The 26,962-nt window shown below is 37.2% G+C and overlaps 1 protein-coding gene across 1 annotated transcript in view; it reads left to right on the top strand.

Annotated features, from left to right (window-relative positions):
- The window catches only part of synj1 (synaptojanin 1), a 488,307-nt gene that overhangs the window by 79,121 nt on the left and 382,224 nt on the right, over positions 1 to 26,962 (top strand). Inside the window, exon 7 of the mRNA XM_039746285.1 lies at positions 5,010 to 5,106. Coding sequence (XP_039602219.1) covers positions 5,010 to 5,106 — 97 coding nt within the window. The remainder of the gene's footprint in view (positions 1 to 5,009; positions 5,107 to 26,962) is intronic.

Consider the following 26,962-nt stretch of genomic DNA (forward strand, 5'->3'; position numbering starts at 1 on the left):
TGTGCTCCGGGTTTTGAGTAGTGAGCTGCTTGTATTATTGCTGTAATATAATAAAAACATACATTTGGTTTGAGACTGCGAGACCCGGTGTCAATTTTGGCTACTTTTATTATTCAGTTTTATTCTGTCAGTGACGTCCATGTGGTACAAAAAACATGCCTCTCCCTCTCTGAGTTGATGACGTATATCTCCATTCTTTTCACAAGAGCAGCGATGTCCACACCTGGTGCTATGGTTGATTCCTGCTCAGAACTATTTGTTGTACCGTCAATCAAAAATACAATGTTCCATGACCGATATTAGACTATCATGTGGAATTTGCACTTTGACAACAAAGACACCCATGCAGAATGTATGAAAAATGACAGGTTTGCTGCGATTTCAGACATCTAGCAACTTTTTGTTGAGAGCTGTGTTTTGAGTTACAACCTGGGGCATAGACTTTCCTACTCTGTGGCCATAAAGCTTAGGGAGCCATTTGTGGACAAAGGCAGAACCATAACAACAGACAGTTTCTTCACAGTGCTTTCATTGGCTAATGGACTGCTGTACCGCAGTGCAACTCTGCTTGGCACCATAAGTAAAATGGGACTTCCACCTGCAGTTAAAGTCATTTCATTATGCAAGCAACTCTTCACGCTACTGTTTAGATCTGGCAGTGCCATGCTGACAGTGTTTGCGCCCAAAAAGAAGTCTGTCTGCATTTTCAATATCATGCACCATAAAGTGGAGTACAGGCAATATTCGGGGGAAAAACATGAAAACTGTTCAAATGACAACACGTTGAAATGGCATAGCATTTTCGAATACTGATGTGTTCATGTATGAATGTGTGTGTGCATTTGCGAGGTAAATTAGAGTTATTATGTCATATACATATATACAGCAGAAGACTTACAGAACCATCAAACCCACAAACATGAGACCCCCTGGATATTGTAATTATGTGTGTGGCTTCTCATGTTATTTTAAGAATGGATAAGAGGGCACATTGACATTTATACTGAGTATTTAATATACAGACATTTGCTTCATTTAGAAAATCCATAAGCCAAGTAAACTACAGTACAATGTAAATTGTGAAGGCAACCCTGGCACAGACAGGCAGAAGACAGGTTTTGCACCCAGCACACGTTTTATTTACAGTACTCAAATCACCAACACACAACACAATCCAGTCCTTTCTTTGCCACCAGACTATCCGACTCCACTCCTCCTCAGGCTTTTGTCCTCTTCCTCCTGACTCTGGCCATTGAGTGTTGGTGACTGGCTTCCTTTATAGGGCAAGGATTCCAAGTGCTCAATGTGCTTCGTTTGGCCCCACTTCTGGGTGTCCTGGAAGTTTGGCCAAATAGGGCCCTGAAAAAGACCATGCGTCCCCTGGCGGTGCCCACGGGCCCCAGAAGGGTTGAGCTCCCACTGGAAACCAAGGGGGAGGCCCTCTGTTGGCTCAGGGAGAAATTGATCTGAAAATACTCTCCCGTCCTTCCATACTCTGGGTGTCCTGGACGGGTAACAGCTCTGTCCATCCACCACAAGATGAAATATTCCATTACAAAACTCCAATTCAAAACTGTATTCCTTTTAATAAGCATATTAGGTATAGGTACTAGCCAAAAATGAGTCTTCAGAGGCATTTATTTTAAGGGACTCCACAGAGGAAATGAAGATGGGTAGCTTGTTCCACCAGAGAGTCCATTTTCAGTTATAGATGCTTAGAATTCCACAGTTGTTTCTATTTGATTGCCCTATCTGCTACTCTGTGGAGGTCGTCTTTGAATAGTTATTTATTTTAGTTTCAGGAACATAGCCCATGTGTGGGCAGGTGACACTTCAATGTTAGGCACACATTTGCGATTGCTTTGCCGATATGTGCGGCATTATCAATATTGTGACAAAACCGCCCTTTAAAAACAAACAAAAAAAAAAAAGGAAATGACAATGCTTTGCTTCAATGTAAGTTTAAAGTCATGATGTGTTACATCTGAACATGTCACATTTTAGAATGTTGCTTATTTTTATTAATGCCTTGGATGTAAAATGATTCATATAGACACACCCGTGGGCATGCCAGAATGTCCAACTGGGGTCTCATTACGTTTCTCTGAATAGAATTTGGTGATGAATTTGTGTTTCTGTGTCAATCAGGAAAGGGCATGACATTTGCAACATTTTGTAAGCATTATCTGCTTTTTAAATAGTGCAGCTGAGATTAGCACATCTGATCAGGTATATATGAACTTTGGTCTTATGATTGGATGCTCTGCTGTGGCCTCAGTGTGTTAATTCTTCATGATAAACCTGTTATTTTACTGGTTTAGCGAGTTGTCTTCATCTTCAGACTCTCAGATCACTGAATTCTGGCATAATTTGTTCCACAGGCATTACTTTAGCCCAGGGGTAGGCAATGTCGGTCCTGGAGAGCGGCAGTGGCCGCATGTTTTTGTTCCAACTCAGTTTCTTAATGAGAAGTCAATTACTGCTGATGAAGCACTTATTGCTTAAGTGACATTTTGATGCTATATTTTAGTGGTCTTGTTTGTTAAGGGTCCCCACCCTTAATTGCTTATTTCAATCTTAAACAGCTGCATTCACTGTTTTAATGGCTCCTTATTAGCAATAAGATGTAAGTGACAAAGCAGTCAGCAGCTCTCCATCTAGCTTGTTTTGATTTACATATCTGTGTATTCATCTTGCACTGTTGAATTTAATAATACAATTAATAGAAAATGTGACAGACTGAAAATTATCCGTTTTAGGCTTCAAATCATTTTGATGATATCCGTGGAAAGGAAAAAATCTATGATATAAGAGCCTTACATTGTAGGCTAACAAGCCATAAAATTAAATAAGGTTTGAGATTGGAAAGGATTGGTTTATAATTAAGCAGTTGGGTTGGATTGAAAACCTGTAGCCACTGCGGCTCTCCAGGACTGACATTGCCCACCCCTGCTTTAGCCAAATCTAGGTTTTCGTGAAAGGAATTAATCTGATTTCTGTAAATCCCAGGTTATTTTAACTGGGTTTAACATTAATTCAGTTTTCTGGAACATACCCTGGGTGGATTCTTGTGGTATAGCTCTGTTTGTTTAAGCTTATTGTTAATACACTATTGTGTCTGGTTTACATGTGCTGTATGGTTCCCTGCTTTCAGTCTTAAAAAAGCTGTAAACTTGCATAGCTTCGCACTAAAATGTTACAACACACACAACTCTGCACAGAATACTCATATAAATAATACATTTATCCCAAAGAGAACATCTTCTGTAGTTTTGCAAGACATTGAGTATGATGTGTTTGTCATTGATCTATACATGTAACATTTACCGTAGATCCCGTTATATAAGCCGAGAATTTTTTCCTAGATTTTTGGCTTGGAGTTTGGGGGTCGGTTTATACAACGAGTATCGTTTCAGATTCAAGATTTCCAACGCAATGCCGGTTTTGCCGATGAATACGGAAGTAAATAATGACGAAACCACAGAGCTTTCTTTCAGATGAAGAAATAACTTTGTATGCCGGTACTTTAAATTAAATAAACAATTTATTCAAAAAAGTGTTTTAGTTATTGATTTTATTAATAAAATTTATAATAAATTATCGTGAAGTTTAAAATGAAATTTTTTATTTTGATTTACGACCAACATCTTGTGTTACGAAATGGATGCGGTCACGTGTATCCGCTTGCGCGATTGTAAACAAACAACCGAGAGCGTTAGTAGCGTCAGTCGGAGCCCAGATACATGTGTTTGTGGATGTAATTTCCGTCATTGCAGTGACTTACCTATATACTGTATATATAATTCATTAAGACCATGCAGGCAAGACTCATAATTGCTAAGGAAGGAAGAGAAGGTAAAAGAAAGCGATTGCAATCGAAACGAAGATGCACATTTCTGGAAATATCTCCTTCCTTCCTTCAGCCCAAAGTATGAGTACAGGCGAGTACAGTATGAAATTATTTCTAGAATAGAATTTCTTTTATTGTCACTATACGCATCTACAATGAGATTAAAAGCAGCTCCTTCAGTGCAGAATAAAGTTCTGTATAGGGCTTGTATGGTTGTTTTTTAGCTTTAGCATAACGCCGGATCTGCGGCCCGCTTCTGCTTTCTTTCCCTCCTCCGTCTGTGTCGTCTCCTAGACCCGACAACAATCCACGGAGAGCCCGTTGGTCTCGCTATGTTGCCTGGGATGTTGTGCGTGTGATGAAAAACACTCAAAACAGATGTCTGGCTCTGGATACCGATGTCTAAAAGGTTCTGAATGGTGTAGCGGATGTTTGCCGAACCGATCGTGCACAAACAAGGACAAAAAAAAGTACAAAAACAACAAAAAAAGTGCACTGAAAAGGAGAGCCCTGAGCTGCTGCGACCATGCGTGCCGCCATGCTCCTAGCTTAATCGAAGTAGGCTAGGCACTATTTATAACTTTTTAGTTAGTACATTAGAAAAATTATTGGTGTTTTGGTAAATTATGCACATTATATTATATATCAAAAATGCCGGCAGTCTCAAATTCTCGCCGATAAACATTATAAATATACCCGAAGGGACACTTTTAAGGAAATTTAGAAAATTTTGCTTGGAGAAGGTGGTCGGCTTAAATACCGGTCATCGGCAAATACATGTAATTTAGTAGGTAGAGAAGGTGTTCGGCTAATATACCGGGTCGGCCTGTATTCCGGGATCTACGGTACTGCTGTTCTACTTTTATATATTGTTGAAATAAACACCTTTTGTATATTGTTACATTATGTCTTTTGTTGTGTAAGAGCATGCACTGTTTTGTTTGTTGGCTTTATGAAAATAGGCAGTGGCAGTGTAGTGGGTATTAATGTACATAAATGTAATGTCATGTTCACTGTAATATTCTGGAACCTTTTGCCAAATGGTTTTATATACATTTGAAATATCGTATTAAATGTGTTGATTGCTTGAGGAAATGAATTTTTTAAAGCATAATAAAATGATCGTGTGAAAAGTTTACTTTTTTTTTTTTTTTTATAGGCATTTCAGCACTTTAAGAAGATTATATGGCAAACAATTTGTAATAAATCTCCTGGGAGTTAAGGAAGGTGAACATATGCTGAGTAAAGCTTTTGTGGTGAGTGGATTTCTGTTGCATTATAAACCTTCTTTGTAATATTAGGATAGTTTGAAAATACTTTAACCTGGATCTGATAATTAATTTTTTTTTATCATCAAGAGAGTAAGTAATTGAAAAATGTAATGGGTCCTTTTAAAATGTAGCAAATGAAAATTGGAAATTCAGGTGAACTAAATTGTCAAAGCAAAACAAAATGTAAAAATAGATCTTATGCTAAAGTGGTGTGACTTTAGCCTGAGATTGAAAGGGCATCTCTTATATTAGCAGGCAGATCATTCCATATCTTCAGGGCTCTATAACTAAAAACTCAACCTCCCACTGTTGTTTTAAGTAATAATACGTTCAAATAAGTGAGCAGGGCATTGGTCATTTAAGGCTTTATATGTTAAAATGAGTATTTTGAAATTGGCCCCAAGCTTAACTGGGAGCCAGTGTAAAGACTTAATGTACTTAATGGTTCATATAATAATTCTTGTAGCAGCATTATGAATTAAGTTAAGCTGCATACACAACATTTTGAACAGCCAGTAAATTGCATTGCACTAGAAATAAATGCATAAATTCATTTGTCAGTATCATGCATATTAAGCATCTTAATCTTATAATATTTTGAATATGAAAAACATGTTTTGAATAGTTTTGTGGTATGTGTTTTAAATAACATGTTAGTGTCAAAGATAACACCAAAGTTACATACTGATTCATTAAAATGAATCATAATGCCAACTGAGAGTGGCAGAATGTTGCTGCGGTCAGCATCATTCCGTCCAATAACATTTCTGTTTTTTCCGTATTCAGAGACAAGTAGTTCTCTTCTATCCATCCCTTTAACTCACTGACATAATTAAGGACAGCATTGAAGATGCAGAAATCATTTGGTCATCTGCATATGAGTGAAAACTAATGTTTTTTAATGATGGATAGATAGAACGAATAAATAAATGAACAAAATTTATTTGTCCCCAGGGGCAAATTTGGCTTTTTACAGAAGGTCTTGAAATAAATAAATACAGAAAAAAACAAAACCAGTGAGAAATATGGAGCTTCTGTAAAAAGGTTGCAGCTTACACAGCATGCAGTTCCCAATGAAAGCATGTAAAGTGAAAATAGTAAAGCTCATAGAACTTGAGCCCTGTAGAACACCATATTTAACTTCTGTGAATAATGATAGAGACATTTCTGTACATACTGGTAATGATATGATTGATGAGAACTAAACCAAGCAAGCACAGTGCCTACGAGCCCAATGTCATTTTCTAGCCTCTTTAATAAGGTAGAATGCTCAATGGTACCAAATGCTGCACTTAAATTTTACAAAATAGTTGCTGTGGAATTTTATTCATCAGAGGAAAATATCATTTACAACATGGTTTAGTGTTGTTTCCTTACTATGTCCAGTGCGGAAGAGAAACTGGAATTTCTCAAGTAAATTGTGATGTGTAAGGTGAGACTAAAGCTGTGCAACAACTACTTTTTCAAGTATTTATTTCAGTGAGAAAGGGTAAAATTGAAATGATTCTATAATTATTAAGCATATGTGGTTCCAGCCCTGGCTTTTTAAGTAATGGTCTGTTAACTGACACTTTTAGTTCATCAGGAACTGCACCATTGACTAATGAATTATTGGTAATGTTAAGAATGTGTGCTGCCAAAAAATATGTTGAGCATTTTACTAGTTAAGTTGGTAGTAGGGAACAATATGTTTTTATTTTAAATATTAAAATTATGACTTCCTGTTCTGTTACTAAATCAAATTTACTGAATTGGTGCTTGCAACATGAAATAGGAATTGCTTATCTAGCATTAAGAACAAGGTGACCCTGAAATTTTACATTGTCAGTTTTCTCATTGAAGAAATTGAACAAGATTGTAAAGTCTGCACAGCTAATATCTGGAGGTATTTTGCATTGTAGTTTAGAATTATAAATTAAAGTTAAGACTTCCTGTTCTGTTATAAGATTAAAATTTCTAAAGTATGCAAGGTGAGACAGGGTTTTCCAAGCTTGTATTAGGTGTGCAATGTGGAGCTGAAATCTGGGATCTTTTATTTTTGATTTTCTTATTTAAACAAGTCCTTAAGTCTGTACTGCTAGTGTCTATCTGTATTTTGCACCATAGTTCTGAATTCCTATTTATTAGATTAGTCACTGTTCAAAAGATACATGGGGATTATTACTGTTATCTATTATTTTAGAATAGTAGTCAGAGCAGTCTTTAAAGAGAGCTTTTTTTTCCTTTTTATCACTCTTTGTCCATGTAGTTTGGAAGACCTGCAGCTTTGTTGCTTGATCTCTACCCTCTACCCTTTTTTTAATTTTTATATACTTTGTTCATCCCTGAGAGGAAATTGACTTTTTCCATGACCACCTTATTTAATTTACAGTTAGGTCCAAAAATATTTGGACAGAGACAACTTTTTTCTAATTTTGGTTCTGTACATTACCACAATGAATTTTAAATGAAATAACTCAGATGCAGTTGAAATGCAGAATTTCAGCTTTTATTCGGTGGGGTGAACAAAAAGATTGCATAAAAATGTGAGGCAACTAAAGCATTTTTTTAACACAATTCCTTCATTTCAGGGACTCAAAAGTAATTGGACAATTGACTCAAAGGCTATTTCATGGGCAGGTGTGGACAAGTCCGTTGTTATGTCATTATCAGTTAAGCAGATAAAAGGCCTGGAGTTGATTTGAGGTGTGGTGTTTGCATGTGGAAGATTTTGCTCCATGCAGGTGAAAGAAGCCGTCCTTAAGCTGCGAAAACAGAAGAAACCCATCCGAGAAATTGCTACAATATAACGAATGGCAAAATCTACAGTTTGGTACATCCTGAGAAAGAAAACAAACACTGGTGAAGCAACGCAAAAAGACCTGGACGTCCATGGAAGACAACAGTGGTGGATGATCGCAGAATCGTTTCCATGGTGAAGAGAAACCCCTTCACAACAGCCAACCAAGTGAACGACACTCTCCAGGAAGTAGGCGTATCGATATCCAAGTCTACCATAAAGAGAAGACTGCATGAAAGTAAATACAGAGGGTGCACTGCAAGGTGCAAGCCACTCATAAGCCTCAAGAATAGAAAGGCTAGATTGGACTTTGCTAAAGAACATCTAAAAAAGCCAGCACAGTTCTGGAAAAACATTCTTTGGACAGATGAAACCAAGATCAACCTCTACCAGAATGATGGCAAGAAAAAAGTATGGAGAAGGCGTGGAACAGCGGATTATCCAAAGCCTACCACATCATCTGTAAAACACAGTGGAGGCAGTGTGATGGCTTGGGCGTGCATGGCTTCCAGTGTCACTGGGACACTAGTGTTTATTGATGATGTGACACAGGACAGAAGCAGCCAAATGAATTCTGAGGTGTTCAGAGACATACTGTCTGCTCAAATCCAGCTAAATGCAGTCAAATTAATTGGGCGGTGTTTCATGATACAGATGGACAATGATCCAAAACATACAGCCAAAGCAACCCAGGAGTTTATTAAAGCAAAGAAGTGGAAAATTCTTCAATGGCCAAGTCAGCCACCTAATCGTAACCCAATTGAGCATGCATTTCACTTGTTGAAGACTAAGCTTCAGACAGAAAGGCGTACAAACAAACGGGAACTAAAAGCCGCTGCAGTAAAGGCTTGGCAGAACATTAAAAAGGAGGAAACTCCGCATCTGGTGATGTCCATGAGTTCAAGACTTCAGGCTGTCATTGTCAGCGAAGGGTTTTCAACCAACTATTAGAAATGAGCATTTTATTTCAGGTTATTTAATTTGTCCAATTACTTTTGAGCAACTGAAATAAAGGAATTGTGTTAAAAAAATGCTTTAGTTGCCTCACATTTTTATGCAATGTTTTTGTTCAACCCACTGAATTAAAGCTGAAAGTCTGCACTTCAACTGCATCTGAGTTGTTTCATTTAAAATTCATTGTGGTAATGTACAGAACCAAAATTAGAAAAAAGTTGTCTGTGTCTAAATATTTATGGACCTAACTGTATATATGAAATGATGTGTATAAATGTACATAATGAATCACATCCCTCAATGTGTTACAATGGTGCATAGTTTTTTATGTTCCAATACGACGATAATTCTGTATTATAAAGGGATGAGTGGCTAGGTGAGGTTGAAAATTAACGAGAAACAATGAAGCGCCAGTGACTTGTTACTACTATTAATAGACTTTGATTCATTTGCTGCTGCTTCTTTAACAACATGTGTTGTGTAGTCAAATTAAGTGGATTAAATGAACACATTTAGGGGTTGCATTAAAAAAAGAAAAATAAATTATAATAAATAAAACAATAAATAAAGATTTTTTAAAATTTTGTTATTCGCATTCATTAACAGTCATTAATCAGTACTTCTAGTTATTTTATTTAGAAATGTTTTTTTGACAGGAACCTTCAAGAGGTTTTTTGCTTCTGTGGTCTGTATTCTTTTCCATGTGATGGTTTTAATAAAATTAAAGTCCAAAAGATCTTGTACTGTGTAAGAAAACTAGTAAAGTAAAAAAAATGCTAAACGTTATTTGGAATAGGCAGTAAGATTGTATTTTTTTCTATAATTTATGCTTTTCAATTTTAAATTACAGTATTATGGTCATTCTGAGATTAAAAGCGAAGTGGAAATACAGTGACACCCTAATTAAAATATGTAGTTTCTTGTGACAAAGAAAATCTGTCAGGTGTATGCTGTTGAGGTCTGTTTTTGTTTTGTTCCAGTGTACCTCAATATCCTTCAATCACAGAGCACTCTGAGTTTGAGTTGCATAAATACATAAATAAGCACAAGCAAAGTAAAATTTACCCTAATATACTTTTAACTTTCTTAATGGCTTCTGTACAATGTCTTGAAGTAAGTAGTAGCAAAAATTCCAAGTTGTACTTGCAATTTTCAAACCTCATATCATGCACACTCACCTAAAGGATTATTAGGAACGCCATACTAATACGGTGTTTGACCCCCTTTCGCCTTCAGAACTGCCTTAATTCTACGTGGCATTGATTCAACAAGGTGCTGAAAGCATTCTTTAGAAATGTTGGCCCATATTGATAGGATAGCATCTTGCAGTTGATGGAGATTTGTGGGATGCACATCCAGGGCACGGCTCCGTTCCACCACATCCCAAAGATGCTCTATTGGGTTGAGATCTGGTGACTGTGGGGGCCATTTTAGTACAGTGAGCTCATTGTCATGTTCAAGAAACCAATTTGAAATGATTCGAGCTTTGTGACATGGTGCATTATCCTGCTGGAAGCAGCCATCAGAGGATGGGTACATGGTGGTCATGAAGGGATGGACATGGTCAGAAACAATGCTCAGGTAGCCCGTGGCATTTAAACGATGCCCAATTGGCACTAAGGGGCCTAAAGTGTGCCAAGAAAACATCCATTACACTACCACCACCAGCCTGCACAGTGGTAACAAGGCATGATGGATCCATGTTCTCATTCTGTTTACGCCAAATTCTGACTCTACCATTTGAATGTCTCAACAGAAATCGAGACTCATCAGACCAGGCAACATTTTTCCAGTCTTCAATGTCCAATTTTGGTGAGCTCGTGCAAATTGTAGCCTCTTTTTCCTATTTATAGTGGAGATGAGTGGTACCCGGTGGGGTCTTCTGCTGTTGTAGCCCATCCGCCTCAAGGTTGTGTGTGTTGTGGCTTCACAAATGCTTTGCTGCATACCTCTGTTGTAACGAGTGGTTATTTCAGTCAAAGTTGCTCTTCTATCAGCTTGAATCAGTCAGCCCATTCTCCTCTGACCTCTAGCATCAACAAGACATTTTCACCCACATGACTGCCGCATACTGGATGTTTTTCCCTTTTCACACCATTCTTTGTAAACCCTAGAAATGGTTGTGCGTGAAAATCCCAGTAACTGAGCAGATTGTGAAATACTCAGACCGGCCCGTCTGGCACCAACAACTATGCCACACTCAAAATTGCTTAAATCACCTTTCTTTTCCATTCTGACATTCAGTTTGGAGTTCAGGAGATTGTCTTGACCAGGACCACACCCCCAAATGCATTGAAGCAACTGCCATGTGATTGGTTGATTAGTTAATTGCATTAATGAGAAATTGAACAGGTGTTCCTAATAATCCTTTAGGTGAGTGTATTTTAAAATTTAATGCAAATGTTCTCTTTTTTTTAAACTTTTTATAGAATTTATTAAAATCAAATAACATTCCATACAAGCAAGTCAAGTTTTACAAACTAGGTTTGAAAGAAATCAACCCCCACCCATTAGAAAGAGAGCTAGGCCAAACAGAGTAAAACTTTAATAGTAGGATAAATAAAATAAATAAATAGAGTCAAAAAAAAAGGGAAGAGTATCCACTTCCTCAATTTGAATGCTTATTCTAAAATGTTATTGATTAGATCCTGCCAGGTTTTGAGAAAGTTTTATACAGATCTTCTAAGTGAGAATTTTTTTTTTTTTTTTCAATTTCAGATATTTAATAGCAGTTACCCACTAACTTAAAGAGGTGAGTTAGGATTCTTCCAGTTGAGAAAAATAAGTCTATATGCCAATAGTGAATTAAAGGCAATTGAAGTTTGTTTGTCCTTCTCCACTTTAAGCCCATCTGGAAGTACACCAAATCCAGCTGTTAGTGGATTAGGAGGGATTGTGACTCCAAGGCTGTCTGAAAGGCATTTAAAGATTTTGGTCCAAAATGATGTTAATTTGGTGCACACCCAAAAAATATGGCCCAGTGAGGCTGAAACATGACTGCAACATTCACAAGTTGGTTCTAGCCCTGGAAACATTTTGGACAATTTTAAACAAGACAGATGCGCTCGATATATAATTTTAGGTTGAATAATTGTATGCACATATGGAGCTAGAGTGAATTCTGTGCATGGCTGCCTTTCACTCCTTTTCTTAAATGTTGAGCAAGAGATCCTTTTCCCACTGTACTCTGGGATCTTTGAAAGGAAGGGACTTTAAAAGTTTTTATATGTTATAGAAATGCTACCTGAGTCCTCTAGACTCATCAGTATTTTTCTGGAATATAGGTTGGTGGGAGGTAAGGAACATTGGGCAAGTTTTGTTTAACAAAGTTTCTGATTTGGAGGTAGTGAAAGAAATGTGTTGTCGGTAAGTTAAATTTGGAGTGTAATTTTTCATAGGATGTGAAGACATTCTCTCTGTGTACAGATCTCTAAGTGATTTAATCCCAAATGTTTTCCAAACATTTAAAACTACGTACGTTTGAGGGGGTGGAAAATGTTGGTTCTCATGCAGAGGTGCCACAGATAAAAACTTCTCTATCTTAAAATACTAACTACAAGGTTCTATATTCTATGTGAATGAAGCACAAGTTAGTTTTTAGTATATTGGTAATAGCTTGTACTTATTGGGGTACAAAGCAAGGAACAGAAAGAAGTTCTGCAGGATTGTATTTCTGTTGCGGACAAAGCCTGTTATTTGTGTCAATGTGTAGGTTTTTAAAGTTTATATATTTGCCGCCCAGTAATAAAATTGAAAGATAGGTAGAGCCATGGCAGCAAAATGTTGTTGATAAAGAGCACTGTGTTTACTTGTGATGTTTACTACTAGGTATTTAAACTGATGTGCAAAGATTAAAGGGAAGGTGTCCAATCTAATATTTTGTGCTTGGGAGTTCACTGGAAAGAGCAGCCTTTTATTCAAATTAATTCTGAGACCAGATATCTTTTTAAATTTTGCTAGTGCTGTTAGGACTGCAGGCACAGTATTTTGTGGATCTGATATATGCAGTATCATATCGTCTGCATATAGAGAAATTTTCTGTTCAAGTCCTTCTCTGATAATCCACTTTATCCCATAAGCATTTTGACAGTGAACTGTCAGTGGCTCAATGGAGATATCAAAAAGAAGTGGTGACAAGGGGCATCCTTGTCTACTACCATGTTCTAGTTTGAAGTGCTGTAGTATGAAATAATTTTGTTAATACAAACTGTACATTCTGGACTGGACTGGTATACAGTAGTTTGATCCATGCACAAATGTTCGGGGCAAACCCAAATTTCCCCAATGAGGTGAAAAGATAGTTCCTTTCAGCCATATCAAATGGTTTTTCTGCATCCAACAATACTATCCCTGGGGTGTTAGACTTTGTGGATGAATATATTACATTAAACAGGTGTCGAAGATTGGAAGCTAAGTGTCTTCCTTTAATAAATACAGTTTGGTCTTGTGATATTATCAAAGGAAGCACTTTCTTAATCCTTCTACCTAGGACTTTGGAGAGTATCTTAACATCATTATTCAGAAGTGAGATTGGTCTGTATGATGCACATTGTGATAAGTCCTTATTTTGCTTAGGAAAGACTGTAATTAATGCTTGGCGAAAAGTTTGAGGTAGAATTTTATTGTGTCTAGCTTCTGTAAATAATGCTAATAAAAGGGGAGCTAACTTAATTGAGAATTTTTTTATAAAATTCCGCAGGGTAGCCATCAGGGGCTGCTGCTTTCTTCTTTTGAAGTGAATTTATAGCCTCCAGTAATTCTGATAGTACCAGCAGTATATGCTGTTTCTCTGCACTGAGAGTATCTAGTTGTTGTATCTGTAATGCATCCAAAACACATTATAGACGACAACACTCAACCTAAATTGAGTAGAATATAAGGACTTGTAGTAGTCATTAAATGTGTGCATTATATTTTTATGGTCAATGATTTTTGTCTCCATCTTTGTTGTAATTGCTGGGATTGCATTGCAAACTTACTGCTTGTAGATTTGTTGAGCTAAGATCTTACTGGCTTTCTCTCCGTGTCATAGTAATGATGTCTTGAATTAAAATTGAATTTTTCTATTTCTTTAGTTGTCAAGAGGTTGAGGTCTGAATGCAGAGCCTGTCTTTTCCTATGAAGTGCCTCATTTGGACACTTGGCATGTTCTTGATCTGTTCTGGTAATTTCACTGATTAGCTCTAATACCTTCTTGGTTTCTACTTTGGGTGCACAGATATTTATCAGAATCACTTGATAGTTACATAAATTACCCATGACAATCGCATATCTACTTGCAGGATCAGACACTATATCTGATACTACAAATTAGATTGTTCTATGTATAAAAATTTCCACATCTCTAGTTTTTCTTTGTAAAGCTTGAATATTTGGCCAGTTCAGTCTCTGTGTAGCCGAAACTGATCCTTGCTTAATAAGTGGGTCTCCTGTAACAATTTTATATTAGCGTTTGGATCTGGTGAGAGAATATTTTCTTTCTCTTTATTTTTATTTATTTATTTAAATTTTATTGTAATCATTCCTTACAAATAGATACACTTTTACAAAAAATAGGATTGAAAACAAATCAACCCCAACCCTTAGAAAGAGAGCATGGCGAACAGAGTAAAACTTAAAGCTAGTAAAAATAAATAAATTGAGTTTAATAGGTGGATAAAGATAAATGGAAAAGAAAAAGAAATGTGAAGAGAATCTGCTTCCTCAGTGCTTTGAGAGCTTATTGTAAAATATTATTGATTAGATATTGCCAGGTTTTGAAAAAGTTCTGCACAGATCCTCTAAGTGAGAATTTGATTTTTTCCAATTTCAAATAATATAAAACATCAGTTACCCACTGACTTAAAAGAGGAGAGTTAAGATTCTTCAGGGTCAGATGCTACATCTGATGCTACAAATGAAACTGTTCTATGTATGAGAATTCCCACACCTCTAATCTTCTTTGTAAAGCTGGAGTGGAACATTTGGCCAGGTCAGTCTTTTTGCAGCCGGAAAGTCTCCTGTAAAAATACTATTTTAGTATTTAGACCTGTTGGGTGAGAGAATACTTTCTTTCTCTTTAATTCATGATTCAGGCCTTTAACATTCCAGCTCACAAAGTTAACTGTCCCAGAATGGAAACATTGATTCTGAATTTGTGATGTCATTTTGTAGTCTTAACTGAAAGTGAGACAGCTTTAACCTTAATTTCCAATTTTCCCAGCTGCCATGCAGCTTCTTCTTACATTTGTAATTATAAGGATTAAAAGGATAGATTAGATATAGCTTGCTCTCTTTCTCCCCACATCCTTCCACTCCCCCCCATTTTGCTTCCCCACGTGAGGCTGAACCCCACTTCACACAGTCCCAGTCCTCTGACATACCTAGAGACAGAGCACATCCAAAACAAAACAAGTCCCTCAGCAGCGGCATTTGGGGATTAAAAAGTAGAGATATCTATTGCCTATAAAGTCTAAATACTATATGCACAAAATACACTCTTCAATAGTCTTGAAATATTAAGATAGTAAACTGAAGGAATGGTGTTAAAAAGTGGCCCTGGATAAGCATAGTAAACCCTAATGCAATAATAATAACAATAAACCAAGGGTATGATGTTTAACAGTCTCCTTTAGAATAGTAAAAAGACAGAAAAAAAACCTACTTTAGTTTGTTCCACACATACGCGTATAATTGTAATTAAAACATAAAAAGAAAGTGGCCGAGATGAAAAAAGGATGTATAATTATGTTACCCGTATCGTTGCAAGCAGATCAGACAGCAGGTAATATCTACTTGCCGTGCCATGCCATGACATGATGCGACTCACTATTGCATTTCAAAAAAGTGTCGGGATCAGCTTTCTTAATTCCTTTTCTGCGTCTTCCATGGTGGAGAAGATGTAATATTTGTCTTGAATATCCACTTTCTCACTATCCAGTTTGGCAGGATATAAGAGGCTGTATCTGATATCGGCTTTCCGTCACCGCTGTTTAATGTTGTAAAGAGAGGCACGTTTAGCAGCTGTTGAGGGTGAGAAATCAGGGAAAATATAAATGTGGTTATTTTCAAATATAATTTCTTGTTTTTGTCTGAGAAATGACATTACATTAAGCTTAAATTGTAATCTTTTGAAATGGACAATTAAAGACCTAGGTTTAGAGGTATTTGATCCATGTATTTCATAAGTTGCCGCTATCTCTGTATCTGATTTAAGGTCTAATCCAGTTATTTTGAAAATAGTTCAGCTACAAGTTTCACTGGGTTTGGACTTTCATGATTCTCAGGTAGACCTTCGATTCTAATATTATTCCTTCTGCATCCATCTTCCAGAGCTGCAAGTCTGTCTCTTGAGATTTTTGCATTCGGAATTAGCAGCTGTAGCTATTTCATCGGCAGTAGATATCAAATGTTCAGCTGTTTCAGTTAGAGCCGTGAATGTCTGCTTAACGTCTTCCAGCTGATCGACAAGTGCTCTCAGTTTGGATGCATTTTCCTGAATGTGTTCCTCAATTTTCCCCAGCATACCTTTAAAGGCTGCATCAAAGCGATGAAATACATACATACATACATACACACACACACACACACAGTGCATCCGGAAAGTATTCACAGCGCATCACTTTTTACACATTTTGTTATGTTACAGCCTTATTCCAAAATTGATAAAATTAATTTTTTTCCTCTACACACAACACCCCATAATGACAACGTGAAAAAAGTTTACTTGAGGTTTTTGCAAATTTATTCCAAATAAATACACTGAGAAATCACATGTACATAAGTATTCACAGCCTTTGCTCAATACTTTGTCGATGCACCTTTGGCAGCAATTACAGCCTCAAGTCTTTTTGAATATGATGCCACAAGCTTGGCACACCTATCCTTGGCCAGTTTCACCCATTCCTCTTTGCAGCACCTCTCAAGCTCCATCAGGTTGGATGGGAAGCGTCGGTGCATGGCCATTTTAAGATCTCTCCAGAGATGTTCAATCGGATTCAAGTCTGGGCTCTGGCTGGGCCACTTAAGGACATTCACAGAGTTGTCCTGTGTTATGGTGTATAAAATCTGTACATTTTGGTTTCCATTATATTGTCTTCAAGACAAGACAACAGATGAACTAAGACAAATTAAAGCAGTTTTTCTCATACTTTTTGTTCATAGCTTAATGCTAATTTGGTTTACAGCAAGAGAAAGAATGCTGAGCTGATACCTCAGGCTATTGATTACTTTATGGATGGACATCTGGAACGACAATTTGGTTTACAGCCTGGGACAGGAAGCACTACTGATACCTCGGAGTACATCAAAGGTTTTGTTGTGTGGGAAAACAGACAGTGAATTAATTCATCAATCATTTTGACAGCCAGCCAATCAGGTGCATGTGTTGTGAAACCAAGGCTTGATATTTCATAATAAATATGCCTTGGTTTGAAAAGAAAGGTAGAGCGAAGCAAAGGGAGAAGAAGAGAGAAGCAATGAGAAGAAGAAAAGAAGAAGGAGAAGAAGAAGAGGAACGGACGAAGACGGCCCTGGTCGTCAGATAGGCATCATGAACATTGATTGCTAAATCAAACGCCTCCCTGGGACATTCATCCTTGTCATCTGTAACTTTTTCCCAAGCTTTTTCTAAAGACTATATATTCAGACTTTCCTATTAGTATCTATTTCTAGTATTCTTTGTTCTTGTGGTATTATTATTATTCTTGTAATAAATACCATGCTGCTTTTAACTTTCAATGCTTTGTCTTAATGTCTAGAGTGATTGAAGTAATAAGTTAGATTTCTTTGAGCACCTGGTGACAGCCGGATTTTTGCCATTATTTCTGTGCTGCGAGGTTTATAAGGCTGAGAGTGAGAGCGCTATACTCAATAGAAGGAAAAATACAATAAAGAAGGTTTTCTTGGCTGATAAATGGCCTGTAGTCAAGAGTGCTGAGTCTTTGTATGTTTAAATGTATTCTTGTAGACCAAAAGTAATATTTAGGTCTGAGATATCACTAAAACATTGTATGTTGTTCGTGCCGAAAATAAGTAAGTCTCTTGAAGTGCTGAATGACAGGCTGTTATTAATATAGCACTTGTGTGGTTTAATGTGCTAAGGGTTAATCAGCGTGTGTGTGTCATTCATAGGGCACTGTTGTGGTTAGGGTCTGTATGTGTGTGTTCATTTTAAAGTGCAACAGTAGACCAACCCGATAACGAACTTGACGAGAGCACTTACCCTTGAGGAAACAGGTAAAGGGCAAGTAGAGGGAAATACCACGATAATACACCCTGAAGCCACTCCTTTGATATCTTGGCTGTGTGCTTAGGGTCATTGTCCTGCTGAAAGATGAACCGTCACCCCAGTCTGAGGTGAAGAGCGATCTGTAGCAGGTTTTCATCCAGGATGTCTCTGTACATTGCTGCAGTCATCTTTCCCTTTATCCTGACTAGTCTCCCAGTTCCTGCCACTGAGAAACATCCCCACAACATGATGCTGCCACCACCATGCTTCACTGTAGGGATGGTATTGGCCTGGTGATGAGCGGTACCTGGTTTCCTCCAAATGTGACGCCTGGCATTCACACCAAAGAGTTCAATCTTTGTCTCATCAGACCAGAGAATTTTGTTTCTCATGGTCTGAGAGTCCTTCAGGTGCCTTTTGGTAAACTCCAGGCGGGCTGCCATGTGCCTTTTACTAAGGCAGGGGCCCCAACTCTGGTCCTGGAGGGCCCCAGTGACTGTAGGTTTTCATTCTAACCCTTTTCTTAATTAGTGACCTGTTTTTTTCCTAATTAACTTCTTTTGAATTAATTTTATTTGATTTGCTCTTGAAGACTCAGACCCCTTGTCTCTTTTTCCTTAATTAGCAGCCAAACAATAATGAGATACAAAATGAGCCAAAAAATTTCCAGCAAATGGTGTCTATCGTGCAATTCTGAGAATAAAGAAAGAAATCGATCTGCTTAGGTCTCCAAAACATTTTGAGAGAAAATTTTGGAAATGTGTGCTATTGCACAATGAGAGCAGCAACACACCATGGAAATAAAGTACACATTTAATTAACAAGACACCATGCCTGTTTAACACTAGAATTACCAGAGCCTACAAAAAAACTCATAATTCCGTCCCACCTTAAATCGCTTCTTAAATCCCTTCACACCTCTCCGCCAGTGTCCTTTGGCCGGATATTCCATCCCCCCACCAATTTAGAACGTGCATTAACTTCTCTCAGCTCATGCCTTGATTGAGTATCTGGGAGTTATTAGAGTGGAAATCATAGATCGTTATTTGGAATACACACATTTCATGCCTGTTCCGTTTCTACAGTAATCTGCGTAAACACATTGTTAAAACAGAAATGTTTTTTATATTCTAGTAGTAGATGACAAAATTTAGGCATAAACTATATAATGTATGAAGCCTGAAGTCCAAATATCAAAGAAACATTTTCACAAAAGGTACAAATATAAGACAACAATTGCGCTTTTATATAAAAATATAGCTGCAGAAAAAAAAGCCACCTTAACATGTGTCATTGACACCCACTAATTACGATCGGCTCCGTGGCGCATTACATTTGGCTACAGGTTAGCTTTGTTTGTTTTTTTTTAGAATTCATTTTTCATTCTCTCAGTCGCGTTCAGAATCAATCCATACAACCCCATCTGACACGGCTGTTTTCACATTAAGACGCGCTATAGCTCTGCAGTGTACCACGATGTATACTAACGCGCCCCCCACCCAGGGTTCTGACACACAAACGCTGGCGAAGCTACCTTCTTCGTATCTCACTGTCACTTGATTTTCTTTTTATTCAGTTTTATTGAATGTTCCTGCCAGTCCCCACATGTTGCTGTATGCTGTTTCTTTTGTACTCCAGGACATGCAGAGGAGAGAATGGTAAAGAGCAGTGACTTCGGCACTATATGCAATCATCAGACACTCCCCATCTGCCCGTGTCGCTCAAACACAGGAACATATGTTGGTGTAAAAGTATAACAAAAGTGCACTTTTATTCAAGTGCACTTTTTCCATTGCCTTTTCCTGTAAGAAGCAATGTACACACTTCTCTCTATGCTGTGGTTTCTATTACACACCTGAAAGAAAGAGACAATATATGTAAAAACATCATCGCACTAATGCAATATTATTTGAAAACGAACAGCGTCAGATCGGGTGTGAATTTACGCAGGAAGTGGAAATTCTCTGATGTGGGATCAGTTCTGTATGGTTGTGGGCGTGGGTGTGAGTGGTGGACATAACTGGGAATTACTGTGAATGTGCGTGTTTTGAGATAATGAATAGAGCTGCAAATTACAGGGAATTCTCAGATGTGACTCTGTTCGTTTTCAAATAATATTGCATGTACTGAACTATTTTAGAATAAAAACATACATTTGATTTCAGTCAGTCTGTAAGAGCCAGTGTAAATGCACAATAATTGTAAAGGTTAGCTTTTTTTTTTTTTAATTCAGTTCCATTCTCTCAGTCGCGTTCACGATCCCCCCAATCTGACAATGCTGTTTTCACATAAAGACGCGCTATAGCTCGAATGTGATTTATTTGGAGACGCGCTATACTCGAATGTGATTTATTTGGAGACACGCTATACTCGAATGTTATTTATATAGGGAAGAAAGTACAATGTCAGGTGCTCATTCAGTGTAATAGGAACCATAGCACAGAGAGATGTGTACACTGCAACAAGTACACATGTGGTGAATGTAGGAAGGGTGTGTGGGAATTGTTAATATTTGCATGTGATGATTTTATATAGCACGGATCGGAAATCAGCAGTTCTTAGCATTGCACCACATAAGCTATCGTATCAACCGCCTACTGTAACTTGCTTTATTTTTTCTTCACTTATAGTCTAGAATAAAAGTGCACTTGTTTTGTTATACTTGTATACCAACATATGTTCCTGTGTTTTGACGACACGGGCATGCTCAAAAATAGGCGTGTAATGCCACGAAAAGTGCACGCAAGCACTTCAGTTCGCAAGCATTGGTACGAGAATGCAGTCACAAGTATGCTTTATGTGAAAACAGCATTCTCAGATGGGTGGGGTAGGGAAGGATCCTGAACACGACTGAGAGAATGAAAAGTGAATAAAAAAAAAAACGTAACCTTTACAAGTATCATAAATTACATTGGTTGTTACACACTGAAATCAAATGCATGTTTTTATTCTAAAATAGTAAGAATAAGAGCAGTTTACTTCTCAAAACTGAATCGTGTGGGATCAAACTCACGACCTTTTGAATACTAGTCAGCGGCTGATACCATTACGCTACCGTGACAGCTGTAGTACGTATGTGTCAATGTGGCATGCTAAGGCGTCTTTTTTTCTGCAGTTATATTTTTGAATAAAAGCATGCTTGTTCTGTTATATTTGTACCTTTTGTGAAAGTGTTTTATATTTGGACTTCAGGCTTCATACATTATATAGTTTATGCTTACATTTTGTCATTTACTACCACAATATGAAAAACGTTTCTGTTTTAAAAATGTGTTTACACAGATTACTGTAGAAACGGAACACACGTGAAATGCGTGCATTTCAAATAATGATCTATTATTTCCACTCTAAAACTCCACTTCACTCCCAGATAATCAATCAAGGCATGAGTTGGGAGAAGTTTGTGCACGTTCTAAGTCGGTGGGGGATGGAGTAGCCGGCTGCTTGTAGCTTTTCTTTTATCAGCACATTTAGATTAACAAAAGACACTGGTGGAGAGGTGAGAACGGTTTTAAGAAGCGATTTAAGGTGGGACGGACCTACGAGTTTGTTCATAGGCTCTGGTAATTCTAGTGTTAAGCAACTGCTTGTAATGAAATTGGTTGGAGTTTGAGGCCCTGACTTAGTTGGTCTTCTGTTGGCTCACTCACTTCACATTTTATTTCTGTTTAAGGAAAGAAATGAAGCAATTCAGGGGAACAAATCTTTTTAAAAAAAAAAAAAAAAAAAAGGTTAAAATTAATTCAAAAGAAGTTAATTAGGAAAAAACAGGTAACTAACTAAAAAAGGGTTAGAATGAAAACCTGCAGCCTCCCAATATATATAGTGTTCACAGTGCATCACTTTTTCCACATTTTGTTATGTTACAGCCTTATTCCAAAATGGATTACATTAATTTTTTCCTCAGAATTCTACACATAACACCCCATAATGACAACGTGAAAAAAGTTTACTTGAGATATGTGCAAATTTATTAAAAATAAAAAAATTTAGAAACCTCGGGGTTCTGACCATTGCCAGGACTTTTACAGTGAGATTGTTTTGTTATTGAGAGGAAGCACAATATCACTACATCCAGTTTCATTACTGCCAGACTTTATTTTGGGACACTTTTTTCACCACATTTCCAACTGCTGTGTTTATCCAGTCCATTTTTGTATTTGTGTTGTGTGCTTTTGTTTATTGTTTAGGGACAAGGGAGGGTTTAATGTAAATAGTTTTCTTATATATAGTGATTTGTCACTGGTATCTTCGGTATAAGTGGTGGTTTGCATGTACATAAATATTTATTATTGAATATTTGTCTGTCTTGTCAAGTTACAATATATATTCGCATTTGATTTTACATATATATTTACTGTTTCTTATTATTTTGTCGTGTCTGGAAAATTAAGACAATTTGTAAGGTGCACAGCTTGTTATTAGTGCAAGAAACCTCAGGTAATCCAAGGAATAAGTTTTGGTAGTGTAGTGGCCTGTCTGGATAAGGGATCGGCCTTTACAAGATCACCCCCCACCCTACCCAGAAGGGTGTGGGTTAGGGTTGATTTCACCCTACAGCAGGCATGTCAAACTCACTACCATTAGTGGGCCGCTTCGACTGCCGTAAGTGCGTTAGGTGGCTGCACTGTAACAAATACTATTATACAAAGTTCCTGTAGCTTTCTTTCCAATACTGAAAACTTTAAAAAATGTAACACTTAGTTTAAAGAAAAGAAATTTATTTCCATACACTCTCCGTACAACAGTGTACAATTAGAGTCATAGCCTCTTAGCTAGGTTCTTATATTATTATATTCATTGCTTATATAGGAGTCTTATAGTGTCAGATCTATTTCTTTTGTCCTGACACTTGCCATCTCTTGTTGGCAACCAGTTCGTCAATATCAGGCTTGAAATCTTGTGCAGCTGCTTCTTTTATGAGGGATGAAAGGTGCTCGACAGTAATTCTTGAGCAATATGGGGTTTTGGTAGCTTTCATTAGCAAAAACAATTTCTCACAAAGGTAAGTGCTTTTCGAACATAGAGAGTACTCTTGTTGCCAACTTACGGATCTGCACATATAAGGGTGGCAGGTAAGCATACAAGCCTGACACACCAACTTATAGAGTTATCTCTCTCTCTCTCTCTATATATATATATATATATATATATATATATATATATATATATATATATCTATATATATATATATATCTATATATCTATATATATATATCTATATATATATATCTATATATATATATATATATATATATATCTATATATATATATCTATATATATCTATATATATATATATATATATATATATCTATATATATCTATATATATATCTATATATATATCTATATATATATCTATATCTATATATATATCTATATATATCTATATATATATCTATATATATCTATATCTCTATATATATATATATATATATATATATATCTTGCTCAGACTCTACTGCCGTGACACCGTGGAACTTTTACAACAACACGCGAACAACGACAACACTTTAGCTCGACGAGCGCAAGGGTAAGCATCTAAAAAGCACATCACCAGCTAACTTTTATCACTGTTGCAAAGCATTAAATGAACTTAACTGCCAGTGTAACATTAAAATGCTGATTCTGTATATTACAGATCTTCCACATTTTGCAAAAAAGTCGCCGCAACAGACCATCTGTTTGGACATTTAACTGTGCTTCAGAGTGGTGGGATGTGATTGTTCCCGGTTTTACAAACACTCAGTGGCTGGAGAACTTTCGAATATCTGAAGAAACATTCATCCACTTATGCAACAAACTGCCTCCAGCGGTGGAGAGACGGGACACAAACTTCCGCATGTGTGTACCTTTAAAGAAAAGAATAGCCAGTGACGCAGTAATGACGATTTTCTCCGGCCAATCAGTGACCAGCAGAGTTTACGCGTCACGTTTTGGTAACGGTTCGGCGCTTGGAACCTCGGCTGAGGTGGTACTAAAAAAAGGACCAGGTACTGTTCCCAGTGGAAAACCCCCCAAAAGTGAGCTGAACTGAACCGTGTCGTGCCGTACTATGCAGTAGAAACGCACCAATAAAGTGCAGTTTTTCTTCTTAAAAAAATAAGTCAGAAATATAAAAGGTAATTTGAGCAGCTTCATCTTTAAACTCAGTGACCTTAGCCAAAATTATTTTGTACATTAAGCTAAAACAGTGTGATCATTGAACATTTTTTAATTAGATGTAATTAGAATTACTAACGTCACGAAGTCAATGATCCCCAGTAAGAGCCACAAAGTCCGCTTTCTGTAATGCATCTAATTTTGCTTGCTTTTCAGTGTGCAGAAAACCATGCTTTTATCAAGGCTTCCGTCGGGTAGTCTTTTGAGATGAAAATTGTCTCTGATCAGTCGTAGGAACGCGCTTTATTCCGACTCTAACATTTTTGTAGCTCTGATGTGTGCATCAATGTCATCGATGTACCAGGAAATCATGCACTGACAAAAGTTCCTCTTTGCTTGGAATGCAAAGTGTGATTAAATGCATTATTTTTTTAACGTGTTATGGAGTACATGCATCAAAGCTTCTCAGCTGTGCTTGTGCTAAGAAAAGGAAACATTTTAAAAATAACGTAACATGATTCTGCGTTAACGCATATTTTTTCATCGTCTCAAACCAAGGGGATATGAGGTAAAATGAATCGCAGGAAGCGTACATACTAGTGCTATATATATATATATATATATATATATATATATATATTTATATATATATATATATATATATATATATATATATATATATATATATATATATATATATATATATATATAAAAGTCACACGGACTGAGGTCAGGTGAATAAGGGGCTGGGGAACCACAGGAATGCCTTTTGAGGTCAAAAATTCTGTTATGGAGAGGGAGTTTTTCGGCACCATTTTGGCACAGACCTTTCGCATGTGCAAATGTTCAGTTAAAATATGATGAACGGTAAATCTGTTCAAATTTAATTGTTCACTGAACATTCTTAATGTTAAATGACGGTCTGCTCTCACAAGAGTGTTCACACGTGCGATGTTTTCATTGGTTTTCTAAGTTGAAGTCCTCCCTGAACGGTGTTCATCTTCAATATGTTTTCTGCCTTCCAAAAATGATTTGTGCCAGCGAAAAACGTGAGCTTGTGATAAAGAATGTTCCCCATAGGCCTGTTTAACTTTTCAAACGTCACACTTGCCGTTTAATGGCACAACATTGCTCCAAATTCCGCTGTTCCATTTTGCGTGACGCACAACCAAAACACAACCGCTAATAGCAGTCACAAAAATCACGTAGTTAACGGAAGGAGTTGAAACTTCGCACTGAGCTATGGGAGGGTACTGATACACGTGCTCTATCAAGGACAACAGCGCAGCGTTGCCAGATCGCTTGCAGTGTTGCCAGTCTCATTACTTTTCTACCACACCTCGTGTGTGTGTGTGTGTGTATATATATATATATATATATATATATATATATATATATATATATACACGCGTTTCGCAGCAGAAGTAGTGTGTTAAAGAAGTTATGAAAATGAAAAGGGAACATTTTAAAAATAATGTAACATGATTGTGAATGTAATTGTTTTGTGAGTGTTATGAGTGTTGCGGTCATCAAGGATTTGATTATCATTATTTCTTTCAATCAGGTTCGTATTTGTAGGATGTGTTGTGTTCAAGTTACATTCCGTGTTTGTCAGTCATTGTAAAGATAACAGGTTTCATTCATTGATTCGTTTCTTACTGCATCAATAAACCGCTCGTCTTCCTCTTTATCTGAGATGTGACACACTGCATGCACGGGTTTTTGTTTACACTGTCTTCCTTTAGCGGGACATTGACTTTTTCCACCGTGTGCTTTGTTTCCGCAGAAGCTGCACTTAAGAATATGCTTGTGTGTATCAGACGCTTCATATTTTTTTGCTGCCTTCTCAATTGTGTAAGTCGGTTTTTGTTCAGCACTCTTTGGAACTGTTGCTTTTTGTCTGTGCACTGCGTCATTTTGCGTGAGCCGCTCGGTGTACATGCATCGAAGGTTCACAGCTGTGCTGGTGCCATCTTGTGCGATGTCCACGGCTGTGTTTAATGTTAGCTAAGACCCGGCACTTAAAACTTTCTCTCGCAGTTTCGCTGAGTTTGTGCCAAACACCACCCTGACCATCTCATCTTCCTCTGCATAAGCACAGTCCTTCAGTTTGCTATTGGATTGCCGCTGACGGACGGCCTTATATGGGCAGGCACTAAATTACAAACGCCAGCGGCAGCCTGTCTATGAACTTAATTTAAAGTTTACATCGTGCTTTGTTTCCGAAGTAGCAGAACTCATGAATATGGTTGTATATGTCACTTGCTCGCTTCTTATTGTTTCGCTGCCTTCTCAATTATATAATGCATGTTTTCTTGAGTGCTTTTTGGACCTCTTCCTGGTTTTCTACGTACTGCGTGATTACGTGGAAGGCGTCATGATGTCACACGAAACTCCGCCCCCACGGGTTTGAAGCTCATCTCCATTACAGTAAATGGATAAAAACCGCTTCCAGTTACGACCATTACGCGTAGAATTTCGATATGAAACCTGCCCAACTTTTGTAAGGAAGCTGTAAGGAATAACCGTACCAAATCTCAGCCTTCTACCTACACGGGAAGTTGGAGAATTAGTGATGAGTCAGTCAGTCAGTGAGTGAGTCAGTGAGGGCTTTGCCGTTTATTAGTATAGATGTGTGTGTGTGTGTGTGTATATATATATATATATATGTATATGTATATATATATATATATATATGTATATGTATATATATATATATGTATATACACGCACACACACATATACTATGGGGTGCCAAACACGCAAATAAATTGATTTTGTGAATATATAAAGTCGGT

Source organism: Polypterus senegalus, chromosome 2, assembly GCF_016835505.1.
Source record: "Polypterus senegalus isolate Bchr_013 chromosome 2, ASM1683550v1, whole genome shotgun sequence".
NCBI classification, from domain to species: Eukaryota; Metazoa; Chordata; class Cladistia; order Polypteriformes; family Polypteridae; genus Polypterus; species Polypterus senegalus.